Consider the following 26,825-nt stretch of genomic DNA (forward strand, 5'->3'; position numbering starts at 1 on the left):
AGGGTACTTATTTCACAATTATAAATGCTAAATTCCAGCTTTTTAAAGCAATAGCTATCCCCCCAGTAAAAAGGGTAAGTGCCTGGGATTGAGAAATGGGCTGCCTAGGTTCTAATCCTGACTCCACCATTTTATTGGCTATGAGACCATGGACAAGTACTTAAGGCAGTTTAACCTCCCCCAGCTTCAAATTCTTCTCTGTAAAATGGGGATCAAATTTACTCAATAGCTGAGATAGTAACTGCCAAAGTCCCAGAACAGTACCCAGCCCACAATAAGCTTTCAGTACATGTTATTTTTAGCTACTGAAGATTACCTACACCAGTTCTCAAACCGTAGTCTCTGAACCAGCAGGATCAACATCATCTGGGAACATACTAGAAATGAAAACTCTTGGGACCTACACAATCAGACCTACTGGATGAGAAGCTGGCGGTGGGGTCCAGCAGCTCATTTTAACAAGCCCTCCAGTGATTCTGCTGCAGGCTCACGTTTGATACCTAGACTAATTAGAACCCTACCAAGGAATCTCTTCCTTCTCAAAGAAGAAAAGAACCCAAAGCATTTCCATATTATTAAAATAATTAAGATATACTAAAGACCAAAAGTTAACAGGATGGCTTGATTCTTGCCATTATAGTGACTTTTAGTGACTTTAATTTTTAGTGACTTTTAGAAGTCACTTTTATGGATTTTCTGAAACTGAAGCTCTTAGCCACTGTTACCTATCCCAGGAATGAAATATATGGAATAAAGTTAAATTCAGAGATAATTCTAAAACTTAAATTTTGGCCTTTTCTCTTTTTTCAGTGTTAACCCACTAAACCTTGTTTTTTTCCTATATGAATCATAGGAATACCAAATTTCTACAATTCTGATTACTACACTTAAGAAAACTTGAGAGCCAACAAAGACATTTGTAAGGTAGGCAGCAAGGAGACTCTGAAGGATGTTTTGGAAACCTAATAAGCCCGAGACAAAAAAAAGCATAACATCACGGTGACCTGTACACAAATATGACACTGCTGATCTGGTTTTATTTTTATTGTTTTTTGTTGTTTTTTTTTTTTTGCAGTACGCGGCCTCCCGTTGCAGAGCACAGGCTCCGGACGCGCAGGCTCCGCGGCATGTGGGATCTTCCCAGACCGGGGCATGAGCCCATGTCCCCTGCATTGGCAGGCGGACTCTCAACCACTGCGCCACCAGGGAAGCCCTATTGATAACTATTAATTTAGCTATTTTTCATATACTGGTTGTACACAATTCTGTGAGAAAAACAGTAAACTAAAGGGGCTATTTCAATCATTAGAGCCAGGTGTTATACAAGACTTGAATATACTGCAAGGAGTTATCTGTGAATTTTGACCAATGCAATGTAACCTACGTGGAAGGATCCTTACCTAATAGGTTTCAGTCTACTCCCCAAAGTTACTAAAGTCAGTGTACTAAAAAGAGTTGTTTATACAGAAGGACTCCATTGTCTTCATTTTGTTAGATGTTATTCCTATTTTGTACCAGGATAAAATAATGACCATTCTGACCTCCTGCCAACCTTGTACTTCTATAAGTACTGGCAGAAATATCACTTTTTCATTTTAGGGGGAAGTAGTTATAAGCTAACAAAACAACTTTTTAATTAGTACTACTAGTCTAGACTAGTCTAGGGGGTCACTGAAGGAAATCCTGCTCAAAAAATGTGTTTGCCCTCATATTTCAATTCTGTCTTCCTTACAACTTCTTTGTGCCTCAGTTTCTCCACCTATGAAATGCATACAGCTATATCTGTTCCTCGAAAAGGTGTGTCAAAAGACTTTAAAAAGACAGGCATTATTTGAAGGCAATATAGTTTTATTATTTTAAAATATCAATATATGTCTTGCAAACAGCTGCTAAAAGCTAGTTTTTTGGGGGTGATTTTGTTTTTTAATTTATTCTGTGGATAAGGAAAATACCATCCTTAAAGCTTAAATATATGCCCTGTCGTACAGAATTCAAGTGAAGACAGTACAAACTTATCTTCAGCTTAATATATATACACATAATTACAGATATGTACATGTACATGGGTTAATATACACATATTTTCTAGCTCTGTTTGCTGGGAGGGTCCAGAAGCAGTGATATCCCAGTAGAAACAAGCTATCCAGTGTCCAGATCTTGGTTTCTAAGTTCCACTGTATACCATTCTTCAATAAAAGGAACCTTTGAAAAGAGGCTGATTCTAGGGCTGGAGCTGCGAATATATAAGATGAGCCTGAAGCAACTTTCCTACTTTCTTACCAGAAAGGATGGAGATGCTCAGAAGTCAAAAGGATGGTGCAGGTCAAAGACACACAGAGTCAACCTGACGTAACTCCCAAAGGCCAAGCTGGAACAATTTGTAAATATTACCCACAGTACAAAAGAAGTAGGCACGAATCCATACTGACACAAATAACTGAATAATAAACAGGTGTGGGGAGGGGCGGATGTTGACAAGAATTTCAAGTACTACAATAGATACACCCCCCTCCCAGGAGGCGGAATATAATCTTGCCCACCCCTCGCCTCCTACAGACTGGACTTGGTGACTGGTTTCCAAAGAACAAAAGCATGGAATGGGAAAAACAGTAGCTTTACAGTGGAGGAAACTAACAGACACTACCTTAACCAAATGTCTAGAGTTTACACAACATCAAGTTGATAGCAGTCAACTACCGATATGATTTGATAAGGAGAACCACTCACCTCTTGGTTTTCTTCCTAAAAATCCATAACCCTAATCCAAACATGAGGAAAACGTTAAGACTAACCCAAACTGAGGGACATTCTACAAGACACCTGACCAGTACTCCTCAAAACTGTCAAGGTTATGAAAAACAAGGAAAGACAAGGGACCGTCACAGACTAGAGGCTAATTAGACATGGTGTATCCTAAAGTGGATCCTAGAAAAGAAAAACGACATTAGTGGAAAAACTAGTGTAATCCTAATAAAGTCTAGAGTTTCGTTAATAGTAATTACAAATGTTGGTTTCTTAACAAATGTTTCGTGTTTATGTAAAATGTTAACATTAGGGGTAAGGAGTATAACAAGAAGCCTCTATACTATCCCTGCAACTCTTCTGTAAATCTAAAATTATTCCTAGATAAGTTTTTTAAATTTGAACATAAAAACTGCTTCTACTGATTTTTGTACATAATTTATGACCATGAATTAAATATTTGACAAAGACATTCTGACTTTGTCCTCTTGAGAAAGCCAATGCTGCCAAGAGAATCCATGAATTTATTACAAGTTTAAAGTTACCTGGAGCCCAGTCTGCTTAATTAGCCCTGAGGGATACACTTGCCTTGTCTAATAGAGGACACATCTATTAGCAGAATAGCTGCCACCATCTCAGTTTGGAAAGCCATCAGGTTCTCAGCAATAACATATATTCAAAGTTAGGAATGTGGCCCTTTTTCCAGAACATATTTCTCATTCACCCCAATTCTGCCTGTATTGATTTAGAAAGAACCACTTCTGCTGGTGCTGTCTTTCTCTGACTTTCCAAGCAGTTCATCTTAATAACTTTGGCCAGAGGTTACCCCAAAAATATACATGGCTTGGGATCTTGGGCTAGGGAAAGTCGACAGCCAGTGGTAAGCAAAGAATGGTAGAGGAACACAGCTGAGCTTTCCAAGGGGTTGAAAAGCTTTCAATCCTCACAGACATTTTCAGAGGCAGTTGAAGTTCTGGGCTTTGCTCTTAAACATCTGTTAGTAATTTTCTATAAAAGATAGTTCTTTGGATCCTGTTTTTCCATCCCTTTTGACTCCACAGTTAAAGACTTAAAAAACCCAACAATATCAAGAACAATTTTTATGAAGGCCAATATTAGTAAAAGGTTTACAGTCTTTTAAAAATATCCCAGAATCTACCAAGAGTTAAGTCCTAGGGAGTAAACACCAAAGCATGTAACGCATATAATGCTCTGATGTGTATATTAAACAACTTTTCATTTGTCTCATTAAATCCATCTTTTCTCCAATTTAGGCAAAGTTTATAGCAAAATGAAATGAAATTTGTCATGAGTGGTTCATAAAATGGGATGGCTATGCTTCTGAATTTTGTTCAAGTCACCTTCTAGGCACATATTAATACCTAGATATCCTAGTTTTGTTTCCTAAGGGGTCCAGGAGATGGTTCCAATTTTACGAGAGAAACAGACATGTCCTTGTAACTAGTCCTGTCATTCACAGAAGTGTGGCTTATTCATATGCTCAATGGGTAATGGAAAAAACTGTATGTGTTAATTAAAAGAGCAAAAATAAAGTCAGATCTTTCTCGGCATAAATGTATATTTTAATTTTTACAGTAAACAAACATACTTTTTTTTTTTTTTTTCTCACTGTTGTGGCCTCTCCCATGGCGGAGCACAGGCTCCGCACGCGCAGGCTCAGCGGCCATGGCTCACGGGCCCAGCCGCTCCGCGGCACGTGGGATCCTCCCGGACCGGGGCACGAACCCGTGTCCCGTGCATCGGCAGGCAGACTCTCAACCACTGTGCCACCAGGGAAGCCCTGACAAACATACTTTTAAGTGAAGATTTCCCCATATTTCCAAATAAGATACTGCTGAACATACCTTATAATAAATTTTACATTTGACCTTATTTTTTGATAAATATAGTTGTGAAAACTGAGCTAGACTCTTTCTTTTAAAAAATTCTCCCTTAACATGCACCTCTTCCTGTGATTGTCAAGACAATATGGCACACTAAGGCAGCAACATCCAGGAAGATAACCTGCATTTGTTTCTTTAGTTTGAAGTTTTAATGTCAAAATAAGGTCTTAAAACAATCCTTTCACAAAAATAAGGCAGCTTTATGCTGTGAAAACATTAGCTCTTCGTCAAAGGTTATGCTCTTCTGTCCTCATCTGCTGTCACCACCTGTCAGCATCTTCTTTAAAGATCAGTTTTTTCTTCGTAGCGACACGTACATGCGGCTCGTTGGCTGTCCAGGTACGGCTTACAGCCTAAATGTATAACACTGTCAAACAAGAGCTCCACGGTGGATTCACATGCTGCAAAGTAAGAAAGTGCCGTTACTGTTAGGCAACTGCAAAGCATCACTCTCTCTTCACGTATATTACATGTTTCAGCACAATGTCAGGCACAGCCTTAGTGGGCACTTACACCTATTTTAGGTGAAAGTCTTCCCAACCCTCGCAAACTGGTAACATATATATACAAAGACTTTCCCTTTCAGCCTCTCTACCTGTAACTACTTTTTCTTTGCATGCAACTATTCAAACCAACTTTCTGTACTAGACAGTGAGTCTCCCTCAATAGCACTGATCAGTTCATCACTGTTAATTTTCCTTTTATATGAAAAATATCACTAATAGAGATGCCTGATAACACTCTTAAGTTTGCACTTTAAGGAAGGACTTCTAGGTGCAGAAAAAAATTAAGGTTAAAAATAGAGAAACCTCAAAACATTTAATTATAGTCAACAGCTTTTAACGATCACACATAATTTAAGATGCTTCAAGTATTAAATGGACTCCAGTCTCTTTCTTTGACCAATATCCAAATTTGGTTTGGGAGGGGAGAAACAGGAATCTAAGGTGTTTTTCCTCTGGTGGGGTTTCTTAATATTTTTGAAAGACGATAAAAAAGATAACAGATTTAACTTTTCTTATTCTAAGAAACCTGGAACACTCAGGTAAGATTATCTTAATATACTATACTTACAGAGATACGGCACAGAGTGGCTTTTAGTTATCCAAATACTTCTAATTTCCAATATTCATGTTAAGAAAGAAACTTTTCATTACAAAATCTTGGCATTTTCAAAGTTTTCCAAAAGGCTGTGCCATTAAGGAATACAACCAACCACAGAAGTGTAAAGGTTATGATTACTAAATAGGAGACTGCAAGGAAATTGCTAACAACATTAGCATATCCTTAGGTCAGAAAACAGGACACACATCTATCTGTGCTTCACCTGGACAACTAGTTTACCTTAGCCAAAAGCGTTCAAAGGGATTCAGAGGTTTTGAGTTCAAGCTTCACCTGGAGCAGAGATTTCCTCCTTGTTATTACTTCCTAGTTACTACTAGAATTTCAGAATAACACCTATAATATGAGACTATTTGGGGAATAATGGAATAGACAGAACACAAGTTTTAAAGTCCGAAGTATGCAACTTGGGACAAGTTACTTCTTTCTGAACCTCAGTTTCCTTCCTTTAAAAAGGGGCATAATGCCAACTAGCACTTTGGGTTTCTGTGAACATCAATGAAAACATGTCTCAAGTATCTAGCACAGTATCTTATGGAAAGTGCTTAAAAATGGTAGTTTCCTTTCTTGACCCTTCTTACTGCCCCTCCTCTTCTGATTTCAGTGTATGGTACGTTCTTTGGTAAAGAACTTGTTAACTAAAGAAATCTTGTTAACTACTAGTATTTGTACAGTAATGTGTATTTCTACAAATATTTCATTTTACCCTTACGACAACTCTACAAGATGGGTATTACCGTTCTCATTTTATAAATGAGGACACTGAAATGCCTATTACCTTTGCTGACTGTGCTTTGTATCCCTTCACTGCAATAATCATCACTGTGAGTATGACTACATGCTGAGCCCTGTGAGTTCTCTTGGCAAATCACTGAACCTGGGCGGGTGGTGGTGGTGGTGGTGGTGGTGGTTTTGAGGACCCTCCTGACACAGATACATATGAAGAGACAGAGTTAAGACTCAAATCCTCCAGAACTTCCTACTCCAAATCCAATGTGCTATACTCCGAACTTCACTGGATCCAGAATTTCAAACTTCAGGCTCTGGGTAATTAGAACTATATTACAAGGTACAAGATTTTGGATGAATTCTTCTCTAGCTCACACACCCTCCTCCCAAGGTTTCCTAACACTTCTTGCTTCTGTGATTGTAAACCATTTTAGATGACAAAATCACTGACTTCTCATCTCAGAAAATTGAAGGGGCTGTTTCACCACAGATAAGATAATACATAGTGAAAGATTTCTATCGGTATATCTTATACTAACACAAAAGCATCTAATAAAACTTTGCAGACTGCACTTATCCCCATCCCACCGAATCAGCCTTACCCTGCACATGCTGAGCTAGCCCTAGTGTTTTCTGCACATCTCGGCAAATCTTGGAGAGGCAATATTGAAACTCCTCATCACAGTCGTTTTTGCTTTTGCCGCAGGTCTCATAGCACCTGTCGTGTTGGTTGCAGCACTTTGTCAAGGAAGGGATGCCAATGTTAAGCTGAAAGAGACATTTGGATGGATGACTGCTGATGAAATTCAAACCTTCTCTGAAGTAGCGCATCAAAGAAACTTACAAATCAAAGACAACACTGCTATATAGATAATTTCCAAAATTCGTTTCTGCCTCCAAATGCTTTCCAGGTTAGATATCTCTCCATTACCCTCACTTGCACCCACCCATGTTACTCCTTCCTCTCCCTCTCAGCCATGCCTCAAAGCTCCCTATTTTGCAATGTTAGAGAATTCGCAGTCATTTGCCGGTAGCAAACGCAACTTCCAATTGTCCAAAACACAAAACATAATTTTAAGAATAGAGGGCTTCCCTGGTGGCGCAGTGGTTGGGAGTCTGCCTGCCGATGCAGGGGACACGGGTTCGTGCCCCAGTCCAGGAGGATCCCACATGCCACGGAGCTGCTGGGCCTGTGATCCATGGCCGCTGGGCCTGCGCGTCCGGAGCCTGTGCTCCACAACAGGAGAGGCCACAACAGTGAGAGGCCCGCGTACCGCAAAAAAAAAAAAAAGAATAGAAAGATAAAGCTAAGAGCTTTAGAAGACTTTTGCAGGGGCTATGCAAGCATGATTTTTGGATATTCCGAAGTATTTTGCACCTCCTCCTTCGATAAAATGTACTTTATATGAAATGTCACCAACAACTTCTAAGCTCCTACAACTCAAACTTTGTTTTTGGTTTTTATGGTTTAATCTTTAAGTGTTCATCCATTCCCTAAAGACATTATTCCTTCGAATCTGTAATTATCTTTAACTATTTTAAATAACTTTATATGCAAAATGCTTGTGTCCAGGAATCACTTTCATAAAACATTTTTCTCCCATAATACTGGCTCAGATTCAGCCTCCCTTACAACAAACACACAGCTATCCCACTTAGCCTAGTTTTAATATAGAAAATATTATGCTTTCCTGTCCTTTTTCATCCTAAGTAGTGTGACTTCTATACTCTAAACTTTTCAATCATATCTGTGACGTGAGGAAATATCACTTAAATGGTATTAACATCTACAAGATTAAAAAATAAAACATGACTTTTACTCCATTTAGCTTCATTAGGACTTATTAAATGTGTTTTAGCTATAAAAGAATATAACAAACCTGATCACTATTACAAAAAACAAAATTACTTCTGAGCCTGAAAACATACTGATGGTTTATCAAGAGTATTAGATAGCCTACCAATCATAAAAACTTATCAAATAAAAAATAATATTTACATGAACACCAAACAGTGGGGAGCCACATCCATTCGGCGGGGAGGCTTTATATCCGTAACGTGGAAAAGGCTTAGATCCTATAAAATATAAATGGTATCATAATTAATTTTCAAGTATGCTAGAGAATACATACACAAAAAGGTCTACAGTGTGCTAGACTAGCCCTGGAAACATTTACTATTTGGATGCTAACATAAGTGAGTATGTGTTTATTCGGATGGGCATTAAAAATGCTAATTTGTCTACCGAATTATTTTTACTTCTCCTGAAGCAAAATATGTACAAATGTGTACATGTACACATAGATGGCAGTTCATAAAATATTATGCTGGTTCATAAAATGTAATTATATTTGCAAGCCTACACCATACAAACATGTAAATCCTTATTCTGGACTGCTGTCAATTTCAGAGGTTACATGCCAGACTGGGTCCATATACATGAAACATAAAATCCACCCTATTTTCCTGTACATTCTAATGCTAATATTTTTAGGTTAAAACCTACAGGCAAGAACTGTATCTTCCCATCCTCAGCCAACGCTCCATTGTACACAAACCTCAATAACCATTAACTAGAGCCTAAAGCTAAGGAAGACAAGGTCACCTGATCATTTAATTACTTTAATATCATTCTAAGACATTACAGGACCATTCTAGCCCAGACTCCAACCAACCATTTCACAAATATACTCCTCTGCCATCCAAGGAAAAAGGCAAGAAACAAAGATAGCTTGGGAAACTATTACTCCAGTTATACTCTCCTTAATAGCACCAATAGTTCAGTAACAAGGAGAAAGATGACATTATCAAAGCAATCTTAAATGTTGGAAGATACTTCAGAAATATCTCTCCTCATGTAATACAGAAATCACTTCAATATACCAAAGAGTCTTTGAATGTTTCCCACAATCCTATAGTGTCAAGAAACAGCCTACTCCATTGTGGACTGGCATTAACAGTTGAGTTCTTTCTTCTCTTTTTCGTGTAAATTCTACCTGTAAGCAATCCTCTGACCTCTGGGGAACACAAAGCCACCCAATTCCCTATTTTACATGATAATCCTTTCAAACACCTGGGGCTACCATTTACCTTCCACAAATAAAATATCCCCAGTTATTCCAAATACCACCCCACATCTGGATACTTAGGAGAGACACAAAGTATTCCACCAACTTTCATTCAATTAACGTTTATTACTAGGAGACTTGAAGTTTGCCCTCCAAAAGTAAAGTGAGGAAGAAAAAAAGCAACCCTTCCAGTAATCAGCCATCAAAATAAGTAATCCACTCAAAGTAATGAACTAAAAATGGTTTAAGTGAGCTGCTAAGACTCACATGCTCAACTGAGGTGACCAAGTAGAGCCTCAAGAGAGCATAACTTCAGGGCTTCCCTGGTGGCGCAGTGGTTGAGAGTCCGCCTGCCGATGCAGGGGACACGGGTTCGTGCCCCGGTCCGGGAAGATCCCACATGCCGCGGAGCGGCTGGGCCTGTGAGCCATGGCCGCTGAGCCTGCGCATCCGGAGCCTGTGCTCCGCATCGGGAGACGCCACAACAGTGAGAGGCCCGCGTACCGCAAAAAAAAAAAGAGAGAGCATAACTTCATGGAGATATAAAGTTCCACCCAGTCTGAAGAACAATGTGTACAAAAGGGAATCGTTATGATGGATCTAGAAAAGAGGAGGCCAATGACAGAAGTTTCTCTAGCACTGTCCAAGAGGAGGGCTGTTCCTGGGCCCTTGGAAGATGAAGGTAGATGCCTCAGGCTATCTCAGATGAGTCACTGTGATCCTTCAACTCCTGCTTTTAGTCCTTCACTCTTAAGAAAACTCTTTATGATTTGGCATTCCACTTTAAAGGGCCTACAGAGAGGATATTCTAACTATCAATACTTAGATATCTAATGGGCACCTCAAACTTAAGGTGTACCTCCTGCCATTCACCCCCAAACCTGCTCCATCCACAGTTCCCTCTTCTCAGGTAATAGATATCCATCCTTCCAGGTGCTCAGGGGAAAAAAATCTCGGCCATCTTTAACTCTCTCATTTTCTTATATCCCACATCCAATTCAACAGCATATCCTGTTGACTCTACCTTCAAAATATTCAGAATCTAACCACTTCTCACTACCTCCACTGCTACCATCCTGCTCCAAGTCACCATGGATTACTGCCATAACCTAACTAGTCTCTTTGGTTTCCCCACCCAACACCACCTCCAGCTATGGTCCAATCTCAACACTGAACCTGAGTGATCCTATTAAAATATATGTTAGATTAAGTCTTTGCTCTGCCAAAACCCCTCCAATGGCTTCTCATTTTATTCAGAATAAAAGCTGACACTTCCCTGGTGGTCCAGTGGTTAAGACTCTGCACTTCCACTGAGGGGTGCGTGGGTTCGAACCCTGGTTGGGGAACTAAGATCCTGTATGCCATGCTGCACAGCCGGAAAAAAAAAAAAAAAAAGGCCAAAAGTCCTTTCAGTGCCTATAAGCCCTATATAATGGCATCTCTGACCTCATCTCCTTACTGTTCTCTCTCCTCTGCCTTCCTTCCTCACTCCATTCCATCACATCTGACCTCTTTGCTGGGCCACAGACGCTCCAGCTCTGCTCTTGCCTTAGTGCCACTGAAGCTGCTATTTTTCTATGTGGATACTCGTCCTCCTGACATCTACATACTTCTTCATGTTCAAGGCCTTTTCTGACCATACCATTTGCATCACATATGGCCTTCTAACATATCACTAACCTATTCTGTTTATTATCTGTCACCCCATATTAAAATAGAAACCCTTTGAGGGCAGGAATTTTTGTCTGTTTTGTACCCCCAACGCATAGAACAATGTCTGGCATATAGTTAGGTTCTCAATAAATATTTGTTGATAAATGAATGAATGAATGAGCAGAAGACTTGGAAGCCTAATATTCACGGCAGTTATAATACTCATTATAAATAAACTGGTACTGCTGTTTACCCTTCAGTCCCTTTTGAGTTTGGTGAGCGTTCATCAGCCTCCAAGGACTGATCACTTCTAGTCTGTCACATCCAGAATGTGGCACCCCAAACTGAACACCATTAGGAGTGATGGGCCTATTTTGAGCTGGATAAACTACTTGTACTAATATAACCTAAGACAGCATATGTTTCAGCTATGTCTCCATGCTAAAATACAGCACAGGACTTCCCTGGTGGCACAGTGGCTAAGAATCTGACTGCCAATGCAGGGGACACGGGTTTGAGGCCTGGTCTGGGAAGATCCCACATGCCGCAGAGCAACGAAGCCCATGTGCCACAACTACTGAGCCTGCACTCTAGGGCCTGTGAGCCACAACTACTGAGCCCGCATGGCACAACTACTGAAGCCCATGCACCTAGAGCCCATGCTCCGCAACAAGAAGCCACCGCAATGAGAAGCCCGCGCGCCGCAGCGAAGAGCAGCCCCCGCTTGCCATAACTAGAGAAAGCCCATGCGCAGCAATGAAGACCCAATGCAGGCAAACAATAAAATAAATAAATAAATTTAAAAAAATAATACAGCACAATAACAGTAGAAAAAAACAGTTTTTTTCTAAAATGAACTTTTTAACATCTACTGCTGAGGCTCAGCACTTCTGCCATTCAATTTTTGAGCCTAAAATACTAGACTATAAAACTCTTATCTTGTTAGGTTTAGTTCATCATTCAGGACCGTTAAGCAGATTTTAAATGTAGAGGTATTCACCCAGTGTTACTTGTTATACCCAGATAGTCACAAACTTGAGACACTGATTTAACCAGGACAGAGACCTGCAACACCCTGCTGGAGATGAGCCCTCTCTACAAGAAGCCATGACGTCATTAACCCAACCCTTTGGGCAGACCACTTAGCCAGCTGTGATTTCACCTAAATCAAGTTCTATCCAGCCTACACTTTGCATGGAAGTATCATGAGAGACTAGGCATCTGATCTACCCTACCATGCTAGAAACCTCTTCACTGAAAGGGAGGAAGGCTGGATCAGCATTACATCCTTGGGGAAGCCATTCTAGCTCCTTGAAGTTCTCTCTTGTCAAGGGTTTTAACAATCAACCGTCTAAAATGTTCAGAAACTCATGTAGCAAGAAATACTAAGCAGTGGGTCACATTTATAGTCTGAAAAAAGTACAATAAATATGCCAAAGAGTGTTCAAAAAGTCTGGAAACAGAAAAAATAGTGTATTTACTATACATAATTTTTTGAGGTTAACAACTGGACTTTTTGCTTTAAATTTAGAAGCATATCACCTTAAAAGGTGTCTGGAGACTGAAGCAACACATATCAGGCATATTACTTGAAAATCTAACCAACAAACTGTTTATCCTGTTTGCAACTTTGTGGGTACCCCATACATTCCCCCTGCCAGTCTCCAGATTTCTGGCACTTATCTCTTTTCCATGAGGATCAAAGATTACCACCCTCAGACAACTGATACAGGCCTAGAGTTTTAAAGGCATGTGGATGTCTAATCTCTTCTTCTCAAGTGTCTGCTTTTCTTTTTTTTTAACCAGAAAGTTATTTCTCTCAATGTTATACAACAGTAGCACTTCTATTTTCCCTTCCCTTTGTGTTTTATATAAACCCATGCACTTTCCTTCGATTCTGAGTCTATAAAAACATTTCTGAACATTCTGATGTGTACAATGATAGTGATACACACCTGTGTGCATATGTATTAGTATGTACAGACATTACCTCATTTTGTAAAAGATAATTACCTTTGCATGGGAGAATGATTAGAAGCAAATGAAGTCAGAGAAAACAAAACAAAATATGCTTATTATAAGAGAATAAAGAGGAAAACAGTACAGAGAAAATCAGCTGGCAAAAATGAAAATGGAAGCAAGGATGGAAGTAGTAGTCATCTCAAACAGGGCTAGTGCTTAAAACTGTCTTAAGAGAGAAGCTGCTAAAATGGAGTAATAAAGAACCTAGATCTACAGTATGTGAAATACTAGACAATAACACCATGAAATAAGTGCTGGTAAAACTGGCTCCCAGTGTAAGTGGAAAAAGGAGCATGTATTTCTTTTTTGTTTCTTTTGAAGGAACCTACTAATATCAGTTCCTCAGAGAGGCCTTTCTCATTCACTCTATTTGGAATAGTGCCCCTTCACTTTTATATCCATTCCATACATCCATGGTTGGTTTTATTTTTCTTTCTAACATTTATTAACCAAATTAACATAATTAGTTTCTATGGAGACAGCAATTTTGTCTTGCTCACCTAGAAGATGCCTGGCACAAAGTGGGTGCACAGGAAATCACCAGATGAAAAAATGAGAAGCATTCCTTGCTGAAATTAAAATATTCTTTATCCACAGCAAAACATAAACCAAAACAACCCCCCCAAAAAAACCCAGAAAATTGAACTAGTTTCCTGAAATTTTTTACAGTGTTTTAAATTCTAAATTCATCTTTATGAAATAATTATTTCTGAACAACTTACATAGAAGGTTGTTTATTTAAGATTAAGTTGATATGGAGTAGGTTGAGAGGAGTGAGGACAAGGTGGCAGAGCAGAAGGATCTGAGCTCACCCCCTCTCATGAAAACACCAAAATCACAACTAACTGCTGAACAACCATTGAAAAGGACTAGAACCTACCAAAAACGATATTCTACTCCCAAAGACAAAGAAACCACAAGAAGGTGGTAGGAGGGTGCATTTACCATACAATCAAATCCCATACCTGCCAGGTGGGTGACCGACAAACTGCAAAATAATTATATCACAGAGGTTCTCCCACATGAGCGAGAGTTCTGAGCCCTGGGTCAGGCTCCCCAGTCTGGGGGTGTGGCATCAGGAGGAGGAACCCCCAGAGCATTGTGCTCTGAAGGTCAGGGGGGCTTGACTGCAGAAAATCAACAGGACGGGGGAAAACAGAAAGGCCTCTCTTGGAGGACACACACAAGGCCTTGGGTGCATTGGGACCCAGGGGAAGAAGCAGTCACTTCATAAGACCAGACCTACCTGCTGATCTTGGAGGGTCTCCTGGGGAGATGCGGGGCACTTATGGCTCACTGTGGGGACAAGGACACTGGCGGCAGAGTTATTTGGAAGTACTCGTTGGCATGAGCTGTCGTGGAGACCATCATTTTGATGCCAAGACCTGGCCCCACCCTTCCCCGTGCTGGGAAGCCTCAGGCCATACAGCCAACAAGGAAGGAACACAGCCCCACCAATCAGTAGACAGGCTACTTAAAGTCTTCTTGAGCCCACAGCCGCCTCTAAACACACTGCTTGACATGGCCCTGCCAACCAGAGGGACAACACCCAGCTCCACCCACCAGTGGCACCAGTCCCTCCCACCAGGAAGCCTGCACAAGCCTCTTAGACCACCCTCACCCACAGAAGCAAGAGGAACTACAATCCTACAGCCTGTGGGACCTCAAACACAGAGAGTGAGACAAAATGAGATAGCAAAGGAGTATGTTCCAAACAAAGGAAAAGATAAAACCCCTGAAAAACAACTACGTGAAGTAGAGATAAGCAATCTACCTGAAAAACAATTCAGAGTGATGATAGTAAAGATGATCCAAGATCTCAGAAAAAGAATGGAAGCACAGATCGAGGATATACAAGAAATTTTTAACAAAGAACTAGAAGAATTAAAGTACAAACAGAGTTCAACAATACAATAAATGCACTAAGAAATACATTAGGGGACTTCCCTGGTGGCGCAGTGGTTAAGAATCCGCCTGCCAATGCAGGGGACACGGGTTCAAGCCCTGGTCCGGGAAGATCCCACATGCCGTGGAGCAACTGAGCCCATGCGCCACAACTGCTGAGCCTGCGCTCTAGAGCCTGCAAGTCACAACTACTGAGCCCGTGAGCCTAGAGCCGGTGTTCTGCAACAAGAGAAGCCACCACAATGAGAAGCCCGCGCACCACAAGGAAGAGTAGCCCCCACTCGCTGCAATTGGAGAAAGCCTGCGCACAGCAACGAAGACTCAACACAGCCAAAAATAAATAAATTAAAAAAAAAAAGAATTTGGATTTATTTTAAATCCCATTAAAAAAATACATTATAAGGAATCAAGAGCAGAACAAATGAAGCAGAAAAACGGGTAAGTGAGCTGGAAGACAGAATGGTGGAAATCACTGCCATGGAACAGAAAAAAGAATGAAAAGAAATGACGACAGTCTCAGAGACCTCTGGGACAACATTAAAAGCATCAACATTCGAATTATAGGGGTCCCAGAAGAAGAAGAGAAAAAGAAAGGGTATGAGAAAATATTCGAAGAGATTATAGTTGAAAAGTTCCCTAACATGGGAAAGGAAATAGTCAATCAAGTCCAGGAAGCACAGAGAGTCTCATACAGGACAAATCCAAGAAGAAACACGCCAAGACACATATTAATCAAATTGACAAAAATTAAAGACAAAGAGAAAATATTAAGAGCAACCAAGGAAAAGCAACAAATAACATACAAAGAAATCCCCATAAGGTTATCAGATGATTTTTCAACAGAAATTCTGCATGCCAGAAGGGAATGGCACAACATATTTAAAGTGATGAAAGGGAAAAACCTACAACCAAGAATACTCTACCCAGCAAGGCTCTCATTTAGATTCGTGGAAGCAATCAAAAGCTTTACAGACCAGCAAAAGCTAAGAGAATTCAGCATCACCAAACCAGATTTACAAGAAATGCTAAAGAAACTTCTCTAGGTGGAAAAGAAAAAGCCACAACTAGAATCAAGCAAATTATGAGCGGGAAAGCTCACCAGTAAAGGCAAACACACAGTAAAGATAGGAAATCATCCACACACAAATATGATATCAAAACCAGCAATTGTGGGGCTTCCCTGGTGGCACAGTGGTTAAGAATCCACCTGCCAATGCAGGGGACATGGGTTCAAGCTCTGGTCCAGGAAGATCCCACGTGGCGCAGAGCAACTAAGCCTGTGCACCACAGCTACTGAGCCTGTGCTCTAGAGCCCCCGAGCCACAACTACTGAGCCCATGTGGCACAACTACTGAAGCCCGCACGCCTAGAGCCCATGCTCCACGACAAGAGAAGCCACCACGATGAGAATCCCGCACAATACAATGAAGAGTGGCCACCACTCGCTGCAACTAAATAAAGCCTGTGCGCAGCAACAAAGACCCAACACAACCAAAAATAAATTAAAAGAAAAAAACAAACAAGGAAACCCAGCTGGGCTTCCCTGGTGGCGCAGTGGTTGAGAGTCCACCTGCTGATGCAGGGGACACGGGTTCGTGCCCTGGTCCGGGAAGATCCCACATGCCGCAGAGCGGCTGGGCCCGTGAGCCATGGCCGCTGAGCCTGCACATCCAGAGCCTGTGCTCCGCACTGGGAGAGGCCACAACAGTGAGAGGCCCGCGTACCGCAAAAACAAAACAAAAAACAAAAAAACCAGCAATTGTGAGGAGAGTACAAATGCAGGATACAGGAAGTGCATTTGAAATTAAGAGACCAACTTAAAACAATCTTGTATATGTATAGACTGCTACAGCAAAACCTCATAATAACCACAAACCAAAAATCTACAATAGATAGACACACATAGACAAAATAGGAATCCAAACACAACATTAAAGATAGTCATCCAGTCACAAGACAGGAGAACAAAAAAGGAAGGGAAGAAAAAAGACCTATAAAAACAAATCCAAAACAATTAACAAAACGGCAGTAAGAACATAGATATCGATAATTACCTTAAATGTAGAGGGATTAAATGCTCCAGTCAAAAGACACAGACTGGTTGAATGAATACAAAAACAAGACCCATGTCTTGAGGCCCACTTCAGATCTAGGGACACACACACACTGAAAGTGAGGGGATGGAAAAAGGTATTCCATGCAAATGGAAATCAAAAGAAAGTGGGAGTAGCAATACTCATATCAGACAAAACAGTCTTTAAAGACTGTTACAAGAGACAAAAGACACTACATAATGATCAAGGGAGCAATCCAAGAAGAAGATATAACAATTATAAATATATATGCACGCAACATAGGAGCACCCCAATATATAAGGGAAATGCTAACAGCCATAAAAGAAGAAATCAACAGTAACACAGTAATAGTGGGGGACTTTGACACCCCACTTACATCAATGGACAGATCATCCAGACAGAAAGTCAATAAGGAAACACAGGTCTTCAATGATACATTAGACCAGATGGACTTAATTGATATTTATAGAGCATTCCATCCAAAAGCAGAATACACATTCCTTTCAAGTACACAAGAAACCTTCTCCAGGATAGATCACATGCTGGGCCCTAAAGCAAGCCTTGGTAAATTTAAGAAAACTGAAATCGTATCAAGCATCTTCTCTGACAAACTATGAGATTAGAAATCAACTACAAGAAAAAAACTGTAAAAAACACAAACATGTGGAGGGTAAGCAATATGTTACTAAACAACCAATGGATCACTGAAAAAATCAAAGAGGAAATCAAAAACTACTTACAGACATTATGAAATTATATTCATATAATTATATGAAGTTATACCTATTGGTTTATACTAAAGGAGACTACGACCACTAAAATAAAAAAAAATACCTACAGACAAATGAAAACAAAAATATGATCCAAAACCTATGGGACACAGCAAAAGCAGTTCTAAGAGGGAAGTTTATAGCAATACAATCTTACCTCAGAAAACAAGAAAAATCACAAATAAACCACCTAAACTTACACCGAAAGCAACCAGAGAAAGAAGAACAAACAACCCAAAGTTAGCAGAAGGAAAGAAATCATAAAGATCAGAGCAGAAATAAATGAAATAGAAATGAAGAAAACAATAGAAAAGATCAATGAAACTAAAGGCTGGTTCTTTGAGAAGATAAACAAAATTGATAAACCTTTAGCCAGACTCATCAAGAAAAAAAGGGAGAGGGCTCAAATCAATAAAATGAGAAATGAAAAAGGAGAAGTTACAACTGACACCACAGAAATACAAAGGATCATAAGAGACTACTACAAGCAACTTTATGCCAATAAAATGGACAAATTCTTAGAAAGGTACAATCTCCCAAAACTGAACCAGGAAGAAACAGAAAATATGAACAGACCAATCACAAGCACTGAAATTGAAACTGTGATTAAAGATCTCCCAACAAACAAAAGTCCAGGACCAGAGGGCTTCACAGGCGAATTCTATCAAACATTTAGAGAAGAGTTAACACCTATCCTCCTGCAACTATTTCCAAAATTGCAGAGGAAGGAACACTTCTAAACTCATTCTATGAGGCCACCATCACCTTGATACCAAAACCAGACAAAGATACCACAAAAAAAGAAAATTGCAGGCCAATATCACTGATGAACATAGACATAAGAATCCTCAACAAAATACTAGCAAACCAAATCCAACAATACATTCGAAGGCTCATACACCATAATCAAGTGGGATTTATCCCAGGGATGCAAGGATTTTTTTAATTCTGCAAATCAATCAGTGTGATACACCACCATTAACAAACTGAAGAATAAACACCATGTGATCATCTCAACAGATGCAGATGCTTTTGACAAAGTCCAACACCCATTTGTGATAAAAGCTCTCCAGAAAGTGGGTATAGAGGGAACATACCTCAACATAATAAAGGCCATATATGACAAACCCACAGCTGACATCATACTCAATGGTGAAAAGCTGAAAGTATTTCCTCTATAATCAGGAACAAGAGAAGGATGTCCACTCTCACTACTTTCATTCAACATAGTTTTGGAAGTCGTAGCCATGGCAATCAGAGAAGAAAAAGAAATAAAAGGAATCCAAATTGGAAAAGAAGAAGTTAAACTGTCACTGTTTGCAGATGACATAATACTATACATCACAGAAAATCCTAAAGATGACACCAGAAAACTACTAGAGCTCATCAATGAATCTGGTAAAATTGAAAGATACAAAATTAATACACAGAAATCTGTTGCATTTCTATACACTAACAAAAGATCAGGAAAAGAAATGAAGGAAACAATCCCATTTACCACTGCAACAAAAAGATTACCTAGGAATAAACCTACCTAAGGAAGCAAAAGATCTATTCTCTGAAAACTATGAGATGCTGATGAAAGAAATTGAAGATGACACAAACAGATGGAAAAACATACCCTGTTCTTGATTGGAAGAATCAATATTGTCAAAATGACTCTACTATCCAACATAATCTACAGATTCAATGCAATCCCTATCAAATTACCAATGGCATTTTTCATGGAACTAGAACAAATAATTCTAAAATTTGTATGGAAACACAAAAGACTCTCAACAGCCAAAACAATACTGAGAAAGAAAAACTGAGCTGGAGGAATCAGGCTTCCTGAGTTCAGACTATACTCTAAAGCTACAGTATTCAAAACACTATGGTACTGACACAAAGACTTATAGATCAATGTAACAGGACAGAAAGCCCAGAAATAAACCTATGCCCCTATGGTCAATTAATCTATGACAAAGGAGGCAAGGGTATACAGTGGAGAAAAGACAGTTTCTTCAACAAGTGGTGTCGGGAAAACTGGACAGCTACATGTAAAAGAATGAGATTAGAACATTCTCTAACACCATACACAAAAATAAACTCAAAATGGATTACAGACCTATATGTAAGACTGGATACTATAAAACTCTTAGAGGAAAACATAGGCAGAACACTCTTTGACATAAATTGCAGCAATATCTTTTTGGATCCACCTCCCAAAATAATGAAAATAAAAACAAAAATAAACAAGTGGGACCTAATTAAACTCAAAAGCTTTTGCACAGCAAAGGAAACCATACACAAAATGAAAAGACAAGCCCCAGAATGGGAGAAAGTATTTACAAATGATGTGACCAACAAGGGATTAATCTCTAAAATATACAAACAGCTCATGCAGCTCAATACAAAAATAACAAACAACCCAATCAAAAAATGGGCAGAATATCTAAATAGACATTTCTCCAAAAAGCACATGAAAAGATGCTCAACATCACTAATTATTAAAGAAATGCAAATCAAAACTACAATGAGGTATCACCTCACAGTGGTCAGAATGGTGATCATCAAAAAGTCTACAAACAATAAATGCTGGAGAGGATGTGGAAAAAAGGGAACCCTCCTACACTGTTAGTAGGAATGTAAATCAGTACAGCCACTATGGAGAACAGTATGGAGGTTCCTTAAAAAAACTAAAAATAGATCTACCATATGATCCAGCAATCCCACTTCTGGGCACATATCCGGAGAAAATCATACTTTGAAAAGATACATGCACCCTAATGCTCATTGCAGCACTATTTACAATAGCCAAAACATGGAAGCAACCTAAACGACCATCGACATGAGTGGATAAAGAAGATGTGGTACATATGTACAATGGAATATTACTCAGCCATAAAAAAGAATGAAATAATGCCATTTGCAGCAATATAGATGGACCTAGCGATTATCATACTAAGTGACAAAAGTCAGACAAAATGATACAAATAAATTTATTTACAAAACAGAAACAGATTCACAGACTTAGAAAACAAACTTATGGTTACCAAAGGGGAAAGGTGGGGGAGGGATAAATTAGGAGGTTGGGATTAACACATACACACTACTATATATAAAACAGATAACAAGGACCTACTGTATAGCACAGGGAACTCCACTCAATACTCTGTAATAATTTATATGGGGAAAGAATCTAAGAATAGATGTATGTATATGCATAATGAAATCACTTTGCTGTACACCTAAAACTGACACAACATTGTAAATCAACTATACTCCAATGTAAAATAAAAATTAAAAAATAAATAAAAGAGTTAAAAAAAGAAAAAATGGTTCAGTTGATATGGATACCATGATTACAACTGCATTCATATCATTTTAAGTGTTGTTATAAAAGGTGTTATAATCCACTGATCATTAAAAATATTTAGCATTTCTACTGGTGCCAGTTTTTACTAAGTGCTATGAACCGAACTCTGTCCCCGCCAAAATCATATGCTGAAGCCCTAACTCTCAATGTATTTGGTGATAGGGCCTTTGGGGGGTAATTAGGGTTAGACGAGGTCACGAGGGTAGGGCCCTCATGACGGGATTAGTACCCTTATAAGAAGACGCACCAGAGAACTTACTTTCCCTTCACCTGCTGCCCCTACCATGCAAGGCAGCTGTCTGCAAGCCAGGAAGAGAGCTCTCACCACAGAAAAGTGTTGGCTAAACCTTGATCTTGGATTTTCTAGCCTTCAGAACTGTAAGAAATAAATTCCTGTTGTTTACATCACGCAGTCTGTGGTATTTTATTATAGCAACCTGGGCAGACTAATACACAAAGCAAGCAAAAACTCAACAGCAGAAGAAACAACATCAGAGTCAAACCAAAAATCCATGATGTGCTGGGGTCACCGTCCCCTAGAGTTTGTAAGCAGAAATTACAAATTACAATCTCTTAGCTTTTCTGTACAGAAAGCTAAGAAAAAAAAAATGAGATAGGAATAAGAGTTTTAAAAACAAACCAGGGACTTCCCTGGCGGTCCAGTGGTTAAGACTCTGCCCTTCCACTGCAGGGGGCGCAGGTTTGATCCCTGGTCAGGAGCTAAGATCCTACATGCCACAGGGCGCTGCCAAACAAAACAGAACAAAACAAAAACCAAATCCACTACGTACAACTACATGGAAACACTATTCATCGATTTCACTTTCTGACTACGCGACTGCTCTTATCTTGATGCTTTATATTTTATCATCTGTATGGGCAGCTGAAATCTACAGATTCTCCTGGACTGAGACAACGATAGCTCTTTTCTACATATTTTTCTTAATTTGGTATAAATACCTTCAACAGACCAATTTCCTTCACCTGAAAGACATTGAAACGGATGAGAAGCATGAGGGGAAGCCTGTTGGGTCACAGAGAGATCTTATCACTGTGTTTTGTATGAAGCCGTACAGAATTCCAACCTGCTTTCCCAAACACTTGAAACTTTAAATTCCTGATTATTAATCTCCAAAGGCCCTTATGCTACTTTATTTTTCTAGTACATTCACTTTCCTATTTTCCTCAATCTCCAACACTTCTATTCCCACCTTCTCACTCAGCTGATGACCTCGATCCCTACTTCACTGAGAAAACCAAGGCAATGAGAGGATAACTTGAACACTACCCACCTAACCGGCATCTGTGCCCATATCCTCTCTGCTCTTGGCCAATCTATTTATGTACTAGAACTCACTCCTCTCACCTAAGGACATGACTCCAATAATTCTCCTTCCTCTCTCCCTCATTAGTGTTTTTACTCTCTGCTGAATCATTCTCAAAAGCATACAAATATGCTGTTATTTTTCCTAATGAACCGAAAACTAGTTTTTCCATGTTCACCACCCCCACCCCACCCCCGCTTTCAGTTAAATGGCAACTCCATCCTTACAATTATTCAGGCTGAAAACTTTGGAATCCTTTTTTAGTTTACTCACACCCTCCTTCTAAGCCATTAGCAAATGCTTTAGGCTCTTCCTTCAAAATATACCCCAAATCCAACCACTTCTCACCACCTTTATTGCTACCACCCTGAACAAAACTACCACCATGTTTGGTCTGAATTTTTGCACCTGTCACTCCGCCTCCATTCTTGCTCCCCCACCTCTCTCGACCCTTTTTATTCTGAGCACAACAGCCAAAGGGATCCTGTTAAGATATCAATTACTGAATGAATTGAATACTTATTCATAATCCTAAAAACATTTTACAAGCCAATTTTGTTTTCTATTTTTCAAGGAGATTGGGAAATTTTCTTCCTCAATTTTTTCTGCTGTCAGCGAGAAAAAAGTTAAAAGAAAAAAACAGTGATCATTAAATTTGCTCCCCTACGTAACTTTATTTCACTCTCCATAAAGCCTTGTTCCCACCCTAGGGAAGATGGCCAGAAGGAGCGAGTCTCCATAATGCTGGTCCTTCACTAGAGCAAAGATAAATGGATGCAACAAATCTGTGCCCTTTAATCCGACACCTCTCCCTCCGTTAAGTCTTTTTTTTAAGGCTCCCTTGACCTCTTTACTGCGACTATTAAACACCCCTTCATCACCACGCTCCTTTAATTTTGAGATTTGTCTGTTTCTGTTTGGTTCTGATTTGGTCACTAACATTCCAAAATATAGGAAAGGTTGAGATAGTGTTCCAGGGAGACTTCTCAAGTAACAGCAATTAAAGATCAATCTTCATTATGTTGGAATCATCAACACGGTGACTTGGAACCATAGTCCTATGAGCAGACAGTACTTACTAAGTACTAAAAGGTTTTCACTGAAGCATACCGTTTCCTAAATTCTCGAGTTCACTTGTGTTTTTTATGCTGGAGACCTTGCTCTAAACTCCAAATGGTAAATTTTGTGAGGCTTGTGGAAGAGAAGAGGATTAAGAAAAAGGAAAGATTAAAATAATATTTTTAATAAGAATAGTATCCATTTAACTTCAGAGATATTTTAAATGTAATAAACTAAACTAAATAAACTCTGGAACGCTTGACTCATCATAAATTTATGAGGACTGATCCTTCCAAGTCTTTCCTATCTCAGTAAACGGCAACTACATCCTTCCTCTGGCTCAGGCCAAAACCTTCAGAATCATCCTTGACTGGCATTTCAGCTCTGGTCCTTTACACCTGCTGTTCCCTCTGCCTGGATTGTTCTTTCCCTAGATCATCACAGTGCCACCTTCCCCATTTCAGATTTCTTCTCAAATATTATCTCATCAGTGAGGCCTTCCCCCAACCTATTTAAAAGAGTAAACTAACGCCTCCCAACACCGCCACTGATGGTTCCCCTGCTGTACTGTTCTGGAAGCAATGGCCCACTTCAGATCTACACACACTGCAAATTTGGCTTGTTTTACTTATTCTTCAGTTTACTGTCTCTCCCCACCAGAAGGTAAGCTCCATGGACAGAAATTCTGTCAGTTTTGTTCACTGCCAAATCTCCAATTGGTACAATGCCTGACACACAGCAGGCACTCAGGTATTTGTTTAATGAATGGGGATGACTAAGTAAAACTATGCCATCTGCCTCAGGAAAGGCAACCATTTAATCTTCAAATTGCTCACTTATTCCTCCTGACAAGCTCTACAAGGACAAAAACATCCTTCCCGATTGAACACTGGCGGTAACATTTAGGCATACATTTAAGAAGGAATGAAATTTAGCAGTTCATAGCATACAAGATATAGTTCATTCTTTACCTCCATTAACAGAAAACTAGAAATTATGACCACATGTTGCATCACGTTTTCACATGACAGAGGTCCCTTTTCAATTCACCCACGTATAGTCCAGTTTTACCTCTAAAGTCGTTTAGTTCCCTATTATTTTGGGCTGCCAAGCATTAAATTAACTAGGCCCAAACCTTGTCCACTTTTATCGGAAACATGATCTCCCAATTACTTTCTTAGCATTTTGAAATTCAAAAAAGAAGCCCAAGTACTTTGTCTGAACTATTACATCTAAGCATTCAAAAAAGTCAAGTGCTTCAAAAGAAAGATCTCTGCCTGAAATACTGTTATTAATCACCAACAATGCCACCAAACAAGTTCTCAGATTCAAACAGAATTAAAGTTTAAAAATATGAAAAAGTAAATCAAAAGAATAATATTAATAGCAACCAACAATGAGGAGGCAGCGTCACTGGTATCTAAGGAAAGAAAATTCCTGTTAAGTACTGCTTGAACCATTTCCTATTAGAGTTAATCAGAACTCTTTCTCAACAGTAAAGTACACCAAAAGTCTGTACAAAGGTCGCAATTTATTGTCTGTAGCTTTACAGAAAAAAAAATTTAAACCAATTCTTGAAAAAGTTAAAAAAGCATGACTTTAAAATTCCTGGTATGTTTTGCGTGTTCAGCTGACTAATTTAAAGGCGCTAAATAAAATCAGTCTGTTTCACTCCATCCCCATGACGCTGTGTCACTAAGTTCTTAGGCAACTTTCATGCAATTTCAACAACAACAACAAAAATCAGACGCAACGAAAACAGAACGGAGAGTACGCTCTCAGGCGATCTCTCACATTCTAACAATAGCGGCGTGAACTCGTCAGCAGGTTTCTCAATCACAAGAATGGCACGAATCTAGCGATGGTTAAGTTTTCCCAGGGCCAGAGGACACCGTCAAGGTCTGGCCGGCATCTCACACCTCCACGACTTCGGTCCCCCTCAAAAGCCCTGATAGCACGGGCCTCGCAGGGCCTGGGGTTCCCCTCACCGTCATTGCACTTATACTGGCAGAGCCCGTCCTCGCCTCCCAGGAGGTCCAAGGCGGCGTTCAGGTACGTGTCTATCTTGTGAACGCCGTTCCGGATGGTCTTCAGGGAGGCTCTCCAGTCGGTGGTCTGGGCCTGCTCCTGGCACCTGAAAGCGGCGGTCAGGAGGAGAAGAAGGACGGCGAGCACGGGCCGCAGGAGCAGGGCCATCCGCGCAGCGCCGGGCCGTGATAGGCCGCACGGGTCCCCGGAGCCGCGCCCTCGGCAGCGTCCCTCGGGTCGCCCTAGGCAGCGGCGCGGGCCCGGGGCATGGCGACGGCGGCCAGCTCCATGCCCACGCCTCCTGCCCGGCTGGGAGGCGGGCCCTCACCGCCTGCAAAGAGCTCCCGCTGGAACACAGTGCCTCGGCAGAGATCAGGGAGCGGCACACGCGCCCACCTGGGCGGGCCGCGGCTCCTGTGCGCCTGCGCCAAGCGTGGTGCGTCAGAGGCGCGGGGTAGGCGGGCCAGAGCGGCCGGTGCGTCCTCCCCACCCACGTGGTGGTCGCGGCGCGCCCCTGAGGCCGGCTCACTTGGCCCTCGTTAGTACTACCTTTGGGGTTCGTGGTACTAACGAAATACCTATGCCGGGCCCCGTACTCCAGACAGGCAGATTAGTTCGTCCCGGTGTCAGTGGACATCGGTATTTTTTGAAAGCTCCCTGGGTAGTTGTAGGGTGCAGTCAGGTGGCGAACCCTTGTGACCTCATCTGACCTGTCGGGGTGCAGCCCAGTCACCCCGAGCGACAAGCTTTTCAGGGTGTAGACAACGTCAGAGAAATGAGCCACCCCCCACCCTCTCTACCCGTAATCCCCTGTAGAGAGCGCTGCTTGAAATCGTGATTCTGCGGGATACGTGGGCCGAACGCGCATCTCACCTCCTCGGGTCCTTACCCGGTCCTCTCTAACCGCGGTGGCCGCCGTTGGGGGAACGGGATTGGAACATGTTAACCCAAGGCCGTGGTGGTGCCTGGCTGACAAAGACGAGCTAGATGCTAGTTTAGAAATTTTGGAAGAAGAAAATGGTTTGACAATAAAACCATGAGTTTTCTTCCCTGGTAAGGAAGAAG

General features: G+C 40.6%; 1 protein-coding gene across 1 annotated transcript; it reads right to left on the bottom strand.

The window, feature by feature from the left end:
- Positions 1 to 1,841: 1,841 nt before the first annotated feature.
- PLA2G12A (phospholipase A2 group XIIA) lies at positions 1,842 to 26,174 on the bottom strand. Its single transcript, XM_060012881.1, has 4 exons — positions 25,721 to 26,174; positions 8,497 to 8,573; positions 7,100 to 7,265; positions 1,842 to 5,047 (listed from the first exon to the last, which is right to left on the bottom strand). The coding sequence occupies exons 1-4, from the start codon at positions 25,926 to 25,928 to the stop codon at positions 4,929 to 4,931; spliced, it is 570 nt and encodes a 189-aa protein (XP_059868864.1). The 5' UTR covers positions 25,929 to 26,174; the 3' UTR covers positions 1,842 to 4,928.
- Positions 26,175 to 26,825: the final 651 nt, after the last annotated feature.

The sequence above is a fragment of the Delphinus delphis genome, chromosome 5 (assembly GCF_949987515.2).
Source record: "Delphinus delphis chromosome 5, mDelDel1.2, whole genome shotgun sequence".
NCBI lineage: Eukaryota > Metazoa > Chordata > Mammalia > Artiodactyla > Delphinidae > Delphinus > Delphinus delphis.